The following is an 11,768-nucleotide window of genomic DNA, read 5'->3' on the forward strand; positions in this document are numbered from 1 at the left end:
ATGCGTAATCAGCATCGCGGAAGGGGGCCCGGCCATCGTTTCCGTTGCTGGCCCACCGCCCGGGGACAAGGACACTACAAGCAGCGGAAGCTCGAGTCCCGAAGAAACCAAATCGGGCGATTGAAGCGAAAGAAGCGATAAGCGAAGAGGACCCCCGCGTACCGTGTAGCGGCCGATCCGGACGTAGACTTATGCTTTAATGAGTGCGTGATAAAATATGAACGAGGAGAAAAGGGACACTTTGGCAGCGAATTCCCGTGCGCCCGAGGACCTCGTTGGCGGTGACCATCTTGCGAGAATCAGACGTCACCGAGTTGCCGTTGAAAAATTCATCCACAGTTCCACAGAAGGAGGCCTTTCTCGGCCAGCGTATCCGGCGTATCCTTATCACCCCCCTTGGGGTGGGATCATCAATCGGGTCGATAGGTCACTGTCTTTCCACTCGTGACCGTCGCTGACCTTTCTCACGCTGCCTTTCTTATACTGCCTTCCGGGCCGACGACGGTCGACCGAGTCCTTTTTCTCCGGTTCTCCTGGAAGAGCGGAAAACTCGGACCAAATTGATTGCCTTTTATTTACGCTTCACCGATCACGCTAGTGATAGCGGAAATCAAGCAAGAAAAAACACCGGACGCGGAAGGCCGGTTAGGTCCAACAGGAGGAGCGAACGAACGGGACAGACAGGAAGTGAACGATTTGGCTGGTTTAGGGACGACCGGCCCGGTTTTTAGTTAAAGTGTTTAAAACTTTTCTCGTTTACCGTAATGTGCCACACTCGGCCACACGGCAGCCTTCCGTGGCCAGCCTGGAGGACCACCGGATGTGGTTGTGTGGCGCGCTTCGGATGATGAATAAGTTGAGAGATAAAGATTTACACACTTCAGCGGGGCCATTATCGCTCATCGGGATGCTGGGATTAGATGATGGCGACCGGCCTGCCTGCCTGTCTGGCTGACGGTCGGTCGGTCGGTCGGTTGGAAGTTTTCCCGAGCCCATGGGAAAACCCGGGAAGAGAGTTCATCAATCAGTAACCCCGAACGAAGTTTTAATTTAAACCTTTTCCACCGGAAGCCCTTCGCGCGGACGACCGGGGATCATAAAATATGCTTCTTTAATTTGCCAAATTTCATTTTGGGTTAAATTTGGGCGGAACTTGAGCAAACGGTTGACTGACGCGAGAAATGGGTTTAATGCTGGCTGGCAGCGGTGTGGGCACTCGTGGTGGACCACAATTGATGCTACAGTTTCAATATGAGATTCAATATATTAGTCGATAATTTGAGTAAATTAGACATTCAATTTCAAGTAGATTAGTTTTAGAGCGAATTAGAATGCCAGAACTGCTCGATGATCAGCGCACCTAAAAAACAACTTCAATAAATTGGATAAAATGTTGGTGGCTTAATTCAAAAAGAATAGTTGCAGGATCCATAAACGTGTCAACAAATATTGTCGAACCCGAATCCTTATTAAAATTAGATAAAGTAACACGAAACAGTGATTGCATGATCGAGTGCAAAATAGATCTGAAACTATTTACGTTGATCGACGTCGAGTAAACCCCCTAAGGTCCCGATCAGAGAACTCGGATGGCAGATTACTATGTAACCACACGCCATAGTCCTAATCAATCAGAAACATTCACGAACCCTTCGTGTGGTCGGCGCCACGCTCGGCAAGCCGCCATCACACACTTGATGTTAATTAAAAATGATGAAGCATCTCAACGAGCTGATATACGTTTTTCGCACCCATCACTTCGATTGGATGTGGCTGAGCCAGCAGGAGGCGAAGGCTGCGCCCTACACTAGCCGATGCTGACAGGGAATCGTTAACGATTTTGACGTGACCACGCGTGGCAAGTGTTGATACGCAGGAGCACTCTCGAGAATGAGTGTTTTTTGTTTCGCCACCGAGCGAGCGAGGAATCGTGTCGATACTGTGATTTGGAAGCCGACCGAAATCTGTTCCAAAGGATCCACCGCTTTATCACCGTCCCCGTCGGCCGGGATGGGCGCGCAAAAGTGATGAAACTGAAAGTGGGCCCGATTTTATTATGCTGATGAAGCGATGGCATCCTGCTTGAAATGCTGTTTGCAGTGTGTATTTATGTCCGTAATTGCTACGGGCCACATCGATCGTTTTTGATTAAAAGTACATCAAATTACGGAGCAGTTACGACACTTTTACGACTGACTGTCGCACCACCATGGGGGACGTTAATGGTGATTGGACAAAGTACAATAAAATCCAATAAAGCTAATCAATTTCTGTTGTGCGACTTGACCACTAAAACTAGCACCACTAGCACACTTAGGACGAGCCGAAGTCGTGCACATCATAAACGTTCATGCCCAATAAAAGGGGGCCCACAGTTCGTGCGGAGACTTTTGGGCACAGATTTAGGCAATGGGCACGGGAATGGGGGGCTTATAAAACTCCAAATCTCCAGCAGCTCGCAGCAACCGATCGGTGTAATGGAAATAAATGGATGATGGAAATAACTTTATTCCTTCGCACAACGTGACGTGGCTTCTTCCGGTGGTGATGATGGTGTGTGATGGCCCCTCTCAGTCTCTCTTTCTCTCTCTCCCTCTCGGTCGAAACACTTTCTTGCCGATTGTTCATCATAATTTACCCCAGACACTCTCAGCGCCACCCTGTTGCTGCTGGGATTCAGGAGCGATTTACGCCGTGCCTGCACGGCACGCCGTTTTTCTTCCGGCGCACGATAAATCTCCCGAGCAAATCGCTGCCTAAACCATTTGCTGAGCGGGTTGGCTCACAGGGGCACCGTTACAGGCGTTTGAAATTAAAGCTCAGTAGGAGGCACGCAGCATCCATCGCCAACCCCCACACACCACGGGGGTGATCTTTCATCGCTGCCATTCACACACATAGTCAGCGCGTTCGAGGAAAGAAAATTGCCAAAAATATACTTCTTCCACACAGAACCACTCGTTAATAAGTGTGTAGGCACATTCGGGGAGTATCCGTTTTGAGTTTTGGGTGGAACAACACATTTGGGGGTCGTATAAATATAGGCCCCGGTATAGGTCGTATAAGTATAGTATGGAGGTCATGCGATCATAGGAGTACAGTAATGGTTGGAAATTGTTGTCAAATCACTAGCTAACAATAACAATGTCCTGGCTATTAGTGCTCAATTAGTCCCGGGCTCTACGATCAATTACAATGACAAGACAAGCCTGGAAAAACCCACTGACTCAAGTAATTAACGAAGACCAATGGTTTGAAATGATGGAACTGTCCAAATGGATACGGAAGTTTATAAAAATCCTGAAAAAATCTCACATTTGAACTCATCGTTTCCAGGGGACGATGTAACGCCCCGTAATTTGTTTTCGATTCAAAAGTCACGTGTCTTTAACATTTAATGATATTTAATTATTGATTAAAATTAAATTAAACGGTTGAATAAAATGAACCGCCAATAATTCAATACAAAAACTGGGCAAGAAAATGCCACTTCTTAAAAAAAGGATAACGCCAGTCACCATCGATGATTGTTAATCGAAGATAGAGTTCACCTTGTATTTGGATGTTACTTATTAGGACCTTTCTTGTGACGGTTTCAGTCTAAACTCGTTCATAAAGAAATCAAAATAATAATCATAACGAAGAGTCCTTTCATGCAAAGGTCTACGTCGAACGGCGTCAACGAAGTAAATCATGGCGACATTGGCTCCGATCTTCAACTTTTAACTCTCCAGTGTTCGTTACGGGACGGTTACACAGGCAAGTTTATCTCTCTGTGCCCGCGCCTTGACCTTTAAGTTTCATCCGCCACCGTGTGCTCCTTAAAGTCCGTCCAGCCCTACTTCTGGAAACCTTTTCTTGAGCCGACTCGGAATCAACGCAACCCAACGCGCGAGAGATCGGTTTAATTGAATGATGCCAGCGTCTTACCAGAATACGGACGTCCATGCAGAGCCCATCGCTTGTTCGTTGTATCGTTCACCAGAGCATTCGGTGCTCGGGGACCACAGTTCCCGGCGGTGGTCAGTGCTGAACCACTGCGCTGCGTTTACGCTTTGATACGCTCCCTATCTCTCTCTCTCTCACACCCATCCAATGACCACCGCGATACATAAAACATAGTGCAACGGAGAAATCGAAAAGCCCATCTCGGGACCGGCCGAAAACCCATCCTCTCCGAAAGGCCGACCGGTCACGGGACTCCAAAGCAGGATAAAAAGGAACGAGGAGTAACAACAAAAAATATGACCAGCGGCCAGGGTCGAAGGGCCACCAACATAATGTGCGTCCCAAGCACACAGACACATACGGAAAACAACATAAAATAGATAAACTGAACACTCAAAGCGAGACGTAGGATGTGGAAGGCGAAGGGCCAAAGCACGTCGTAGTTGGAATAGTTGGACCCGGGCCAACCAATAAGGAAGTACCGTGCCGCAACATAGGACGCAGTGAGAGAGAAAGCCCTTCCAGTGTAACCGAAGGTACGGGTACTCACCCGGACGAATTGAGACTTTTTCTCGTTTCTTTCCCGCGCTCCAGCAACCCCGCCGCCGCCACCGCCGACACACCCTTGCCGTTGGTGCCGCCAGCACCATTCAATTCCGTTTGCTTCGTCACGGTGGCCGTGGCGTAGATGGAAGAAGGAAGAAGAAGAAGGACGCCGTTCGTCGGTTGATGGGGTTGCTGTTGCTGCTGCAGGTGTTGCTGGTGATGGTGTTGGTTGCTGCTGATGGTGCTGTTTTTGAGATTGTTTTGATGAAGCTTGCCGGTGATACCCGCTTGCCTTTCGTCCACGTTCTGGTGGTATGCGTGGTGATGGTGGACACCGTTGTTGTTTAACCCGTTACCGTTGATGTGCGGGTGGTGGGCACTGATAACGCCCGGAGGGATAATGTTGTTGTTATTGTTGTTAACCCCATTGGGACTCGTCGGGGAGGCTGCGAGCCCGTTGTTGGTGGTGGTATTGCTGCTGTTGCTGGTGATGATCTGATTGCCATTGTTGGTGTACCCGCCATTTGCGGCGATATGGTTGTTGTTCAGTTGATTCAACTTCAGCTGTTGCTGGCGTAGAAGCTGTTGTTGGGATTGCGAAACCTGCGTCGCCTGCTGCGTTGGTTGCGTGGGGATCGTCGCTGCCCCCGGCGGTTGATCCTTTTTCGCCTGCTGCTGCTGATCGGATCGCTGGAGGATGAACTGAACGTCGCTGGAGTACTCGCCCCATTTCATCAGGATCTTGAGCGGGTTCTCGTGCGGTGCCAGCAACCGCTCGTTATTACGCCACCGTTCGATGAGCGTGAAGCGGCCGGTTTTGCCGGTGGCGTGTGCCAAAGCAAAGACGACATCCTGAAAGAGAAAGAAAAATGTATTAATAAAACACGAACCCCGAAAGTGAAGAAGCAGAGCGCGATCGAGGGCAAAGGATTCGAACTCGAGCTCTACGCGACGGTTGGCAGTGAATTAGACCTGGTCCTCTAAGGAACTCCAAAGTCTCCTCCATAATGAGAACAAATGATGGGCTTGACACAGAGAGGGAGAAAGCAAAAAAATAACTTATGCCGTAGAAGCAATCGTGACACGCGCACAGGGCGTGATATTTGGCGTGTTCCCACAGACACCATGGTCGTGTGCACGCTTTTTGCAACGGTAATGCGTTTCGATGCTGAGAGCAAGGGACCACGAAAAAGGAAACAACGGGATGATAGGCATCATGAGTGAGGCGATTTCATTTCGCACTTAGAGGGCTGGCTCTTCCCATGCGCTGCCAGCCCGCGTGTCGTTATCATTCGTTCGTTCCACTTTTTGTCCGGTCACCCCATCCGGAAGAGACCGGATGTTGGTTTGCGCTTTCTCCCGGCTACCCCCCGTGGGGCGATGTGTGCGTTCGCAGCTTTTGGCACTTTTGACGACAGTCAGTGAGTGACACAGCGCACACGGGGGAAATGGCCTCTGGCACGTGTTTCGTTCCGCCCATACACAGTTTGATCTGTGCTTTCCGTGTGCTGTGGTCTCAGGCCGCCTCTGTCTGCCGACCGCCGGGAAAGCTCCCCGTCGGTTTGTGTTTTTTAGTGATGGCTGGGAAAAATCGTATATAAATATTTACTGCACAAATAGAGCAGTTTCCCCCTCATATTGAGCCGGTATCATCCGAAGGCTAGATATTCATCGACTGTCGACGGGTGGCATTACACACTTTGATCGAGTTTTATTTCCATCACATTCCGGGGTTGGGTCGTCGTCGTAATCATATTTTGATGATTTGGAATAAATCACTCAGAAGCCGCTTTGGGGTTTAGGGGAAAAAAAACTGATCGCCAACCAACTGAAAATCCGAACGTCAATCGGCTTTTATGAACCCCCTTTTCGGTGGGCGAACGAAAGACACAAATATGCTGCCCGCCAGAAGCGCAGCGCAAAATGGAAGCGCGGCGTCGTTTCGGGGATCAGCGTCGCTGGCAACCAGTTGTCCGTTCCATTTAATGCATTTAATCCACTCCCCACACAGCCTGCGGGAGAGAGTGAGGGGACACAATTTACATGTGCAAAACAACCATTTTGGCGGGCGAGCTTTTTAGATTTTCTCTCCGATTATGCAACTCTATCGGTGTCCCCGACGGAGCGATCTTTTTGGTGGATCCGTTTTCTTTTTTTCGGCTGTCATCGTGCATTCCAACATCGTTACCCGTTATTCCTTGGTCCGCTGCTCCATCACCCCGATGGATGCAAATTGAATTCATTGCTATGCAAATCAAATCCTGCTACCCACGCACAGGAAAGGACCCGGAGCGTCACCCGAAACCGTTCCCGATCGATGATGCTGTGAGCAACAGGTTGATGGTGTTTTTGTGCAAAACCATCATTTCCATGTTGAATTTCCTGGCAGAGATTTGATGTGGATCTACATAGTGGGGTGAAAGTATCCCCTGAAAGGGTTTTACTACTAAAAATGCACAGGAAGCGAACACAATTCAATTAGCTTGCCATACACATTTTTAAGCTCTTTCTGACCGTTACATAGGTGATATGATTAGTTATCGATCGATAGTCAAAACCTGTGTGTGTCAATTTCTTTAGTCGCTGACCCATATTTGAACGGTTGTATCAGTACATCGTATCAAATCGGTTGTATCAGTTGTATCAAATCGTACATCGAATATTAAGTTCAAAAATCGACATCGACAATCAACCACGTGTGTTGGATACGGTCTTAACAGTAGAAGCCAACAACAGATGGCGCATCAAGCTTGAAATGAAATTCGTTAATAGTTTATTTAACAAAAGTTACTAATGCTGTCATACATAATGCGCAGAATAACTTATGATCATATAATCCATATAGGACAGCATCAATGAAATAATGATCAACAATAATAATACAATTATTGCCTCAAACTAAATTATATTTCAAAACTCTTCTCGGCGGATTCGTGTGGATTCACGAGCATTACGACGTCTGGTGGTCATCGACCGATAGTGTCGACAACCCAAACCTAGACGGAACAATCGAAAGGTGTTAGACCGTCACCAGTAAACATACAGAGAGTTCCACGAAGCCTCGAAGGTAGAGAAAGTTTGGGTGGGTCTTGGAAAAGTTGCCGCCCAATATGGCGGATGTCGGCAGGGGCCTGGCTGGTGATGCCGACGTGACATACTTTGCTAAGCATTCGGCGGAACTAATTTATCCATCGAGGATGCGCGCCGTCGGCGAAGGAATCGCGTGCGTGCTCCAGGAGCACCAGGAAAAGCGAAGCCAACGTCACAGAGTCCCGTTCCCGTTCTCGCTACGTACCTGGCATGTGGTGACTTCCGTGACTCCGCACACGATTCGTTGGATTCCTTCGACCCATACCTTCAGCTCCATCGCACCGCAGGGGCGGCCCGCTGATGCCTTTCGGCAAGAGCCGGAACGCGCCACCAACGTCTCCTGCTGCTGCCACTAACGATGTTGACGGCGACTTCGGATGGCGTCCGGCCACACGGCTCAACGATCGATCGACCGCTCGAGTGAACGGCGGAATCCTAAAGTCCCGGACTTCCGGTCGCCCGATAGCGCAGCTCACTAGGCTAGGCTTACCAACCCGTGTCCCGTGTCCCGCGTCCCGCGTCCCGCGTCCCGCGTCCCGCGTCCCGCGCCTGTCTCTCTGTCCTTGGGGAGCCACCACCTTCACGGACCGGCAACGACCCGCAGCTCGCTCGCGGCGGCTAAATATTTGCCGTCGTCGTCGTGTCCTTCCGCTTCGGATGGCACGACCACCATCACGTTCGCTCCGTGCACTGTTGGGTCATCTACTTCCTCCACCGGCTCGGTATCACTGGCTCCACCACCGGAACACGGCCGCCGGGTCCATCGGAGCGCGTTCTCATGTCAGCAACCGCGAAGGATGCGCGCGCGATACGTCTGCCGCCAGCCACGGCACGTCTCCACGATCCAAGTCTCTCGATGACGCTCGGCCCTATATTAATCCGCGTTCAGAACCTGTAAGAAAAGCGAACAAGAAGACCGAAGTGAGTATCATCATGGTACCTCCACCCAATCTATCAGACACACACTGGACGAGGGAGATCAGACCGGGGACCCAGAGACCGGAGCGGAACCAAAAAAAGACCTGGTAATCAATTTCGTTACGCCGCACCTTTTTGGGAGGAGCCCACGTCGCGCGAGCCCTGCTTTCAGGACGCGTTGCCTTCTACGAATCCGTGTCATGTCTTTTTGTGGTTCGCGTCAAAAAAAAAAGACGCCGGAAAGCCAAGAAACGACCGAAAAAACACCAAATATGAAATTGAAAAAATCGTGATCCTCCCAGGGATTAGCAGGGCCCGCGCGGACGTCCTCGAAGCTTCGAAGGTCTTCACGTTTTGTTGGTCTCCCAATTCCTTGGGGGGGCCGCCTTTTTCTCACTCACACTCCGTCTTTGGACCATATTCTCGAGCATATCCGGAGAATGTTGGTGAGAGATCGTTAAATGCGGCAACCCAACGGACCGGCCACGGACCACGGAGAAGCCCTCGAAACGAACGGCCAAGGCCAAAGTGATTATATGATGCACCGCCCCCTGTTCCCAAGGCACGGCTCTGAGACCCTGGCCTCTTTACGCACGGATAAAGATACACCACGCCAGACTCAGACCAATAATTGGAACTTCGAGGGATGCTACGCTCAGACTCAAAACCGAAACACACGAAACGTTGGGGAAAACAATTCCAATCGTCATCATCCGCTGGCAAGAAGCGACCAACATTATCGTCATTTGCATCCCACCATCGGGTACGGTGCAAATGCACATTAAAATCGTAGCCCACAACAGGGAACGAAGGTGTAAGGCGGAACCCTCGCGGGAGCCCGGCATCCGCCCAGCAGTCAACACCCATGACACGTGGAGGGCACTGAAACGAATGAAGGAACGTCTTTCCGTTGCGATTAGAGTGCGCGGCGTTCCAGCCATGCCAAACCCGATTGTTTCCCATGTTCCAGTTTTCTCGACCAGATAATTTCCCTCCAACGGCGGCGGCGGTGGCCTTTTTCCTATGAGGAGACAGCGCGCAGTCATCGTCATCATCGTCGTCGGTCACCTTGCCACCGGGAGAAGAAAAACGGGACCCACAGGGTGGAGGGTGGCCCACCACACTGAATGCAGCCCGTGACGTCGCTGTCGGCGCTTGCGACAACGGATTTAAGTGAGGCGAGAGCCCCGGCTAACGGAGGGGTTTGTTTGCGATAATTACACATACACGCAGGCTAGAGAGATACCTTGGTGGGGCGGAGACACCTGCCGCTGGGCGGTTTCCGGCACACACAGCTACGGCCCACTTGACGCGGAACGGAATCCAACATTTGGAGAGAAATGCGCCGCGGCGAACAAACAGAGAGAAGTAGAATGCGCCCCAAGCCACGGAGGCCATCATCCGAGCGCGGAGGTACGTAATTCCCGCTGCGAATTCTAGCGACAGTACCGAACTGAAGCACTTGGACTTGGCGGAAAAGGGAATAGGGTTCCGGGAACTGAGCCAGAGCCTGAAGACACAGTGTGCACTGGTTTCCACGGAGGCTTCCAACCGTCATTACACCCCGCGGGGCGATACCGTTGTCAGGGGCGTACGCGCAAAGGGCTGCAATTTTAATTCTAGCGATGGCTTTCCTTGAGCCCATGGACCGTGAGATAAGAAACTGCTACGGCTCGATCCAATTTAGTGCCATTAGTTCTGCACCCTTGCAGAAATTCATGTTTGGCGCAATCGTTAAGGTCAGTGCAGGTGCTAAAGAAAGGCTCAAGAGAATGTGGCCTCGGAGTAATACGTGTTTATTTGAGGCAAATTACTTTTCCGCAACCAAAGTGAGGAATCTTTCCTATTCGATCAGATTTATGATTTAGATCTCGATCTAGCACGTTTTTGGAAGGAATCGCCATTGATGTTGAGTTTGGCCATTACGAAAGATAGTTTATAATTGGCTAACGCTTGGTGGTCCTTTTTGCCTACCACAAGTTAATGTTATTCTATCTTGCAATTTGCGCGTTTTCAAACTACCTATTTTCTGATAATATTTTACTTGAAAAAGTTTGCAAAGTTTGAATGATAATTAATATTTGTGTTTCCACCTTAAGAGCTCAGAAAATTCCTGTGTTCAGACATCATCGAAACGTGTAAAGGATGAGCTTGATGAGGTTCTATTCGTCTGCTACTTGCAGGATAAAATCGTTGAAACATTCGGACCATGTCTGATGCCTCAACTAAAAACCAACCGTTCCATAAACTCCCATAACTAATCGTTGAAATTGATTAAAAGTCTGAATCCCTTAAAATTTAATTTTAAAACGTCACCATGGCACCTTCAAAATTCAATAACGCACTCTGTCCCAGCTTGTCCTCTACAGTCCCGTTCGCAAGCTGTCTACTTAGCGGTGCCCGTAATTAGCTGCCCTGGCCACGATTAGCTCCCAATTTTGTACGCGGTCGTACGCAGCGAATCTGCCGCTCTCCTGGAACGAGCCGAAGTTGCTCGTTCATCTCGTAGCATCATTACCGTAGGCGAACCAAACGACCAATTAACCATACACACCTCACCCACTCTGGCGGAACATTAACCCATATGGTGACAACAGCACCCCGGAGAGGAAAGGGAACTTAATTTTCCAATTAATTGTCTACGACGTGTCGCGGGTCGGCTGGAATGCTGCTCCTCCTCGGCACGTCGCGGACCAAAATGCAAAAACCGACTCAAACCGTGCGAGAGCTTCAATTAGCGACCGGAGTGTCGTGAGTTGACTCGCAACCCGCGTTCGAGCTCGCGAGATGTCATTTGAGTTTTCCTTTTCCTTCGCCGGCACGCACATCACATACAATGTCAATCTGCGACGGGCGGCCACGTTCAGGCTTTTCGAGGGTGCGCCCGACGAAGGCCAGAATTAATTCTGATTCCTGTGTGCTGACATGTGTGGCCGTGAGATTTATTATGCAGTCTCCGGTAACCGGTACCAGTATCGGTATGAATACCGATGCCATGTTTGTGGATTCCAAACAGGGCATCATCGGGATCTTAGTACCGAGGCGACAGCTTGCAGCGACTCCTGACCCAAGAATTCCTTTGTTCTCGCGTCTCAAGATGCTGCCGAGCCCGCAGTCTGGAGGCTCCCATCTTGAGGGGTGTCAGTCCATAAATGGAACCAACACCACATCAGAGGTGGGCTCGGTGGCTTCTTTAAGGGCGCTGAGGATACTGAAGAAGTGGTCTGCATGCAAATTTCAGAAAGCCCATCAGACGAAAGTAGGTT

The 11,768-nt window shown here is 50.0% G+C and overlaps 1 protein-coding gene across 1 annotated transcript in view; it reads right to left on the bottom strand.

The window, feature by feature from the left end:
- LOC131207357 (GATA zinc finger domain-containing protein 8) overlaps positions 1–7,861 on the bottom strand; it is a 42,170-nt gene extending 34,309 nt beyond the window's left edge. The window contains exons 1-2 of the mRNA XM_058199968.1: positions 7,850–7,861; positions 4,787–5,346 (exon numbers count right to left, since the gene is read on the bottom strand). Coding sequence (XP_058055951.1) covers positions 4,787–5,346; positions 7,850–7,861 — 572 coding nt within the window. The remainder of the gene's footprint in view (positions 1–4,786; positions 5,347–7,849) is intronic.
- Positions 7,862–11,768: the final 3,907 nt, after the last annotated feature.

This window comes from Anopheles bellator, chromosome 2, assembly GCF_943735745.2.
Source record: "Anopheles bellator chromosome 2, idAnoBellAS_SP24_06.2, whole genome shotgun sequence".
Lineage (NCBI taxonomy): Eukaryota > Metazoa > Arthropoda > Insecta > Diptera > Culicidae > Anopheles > Anopheles bellator.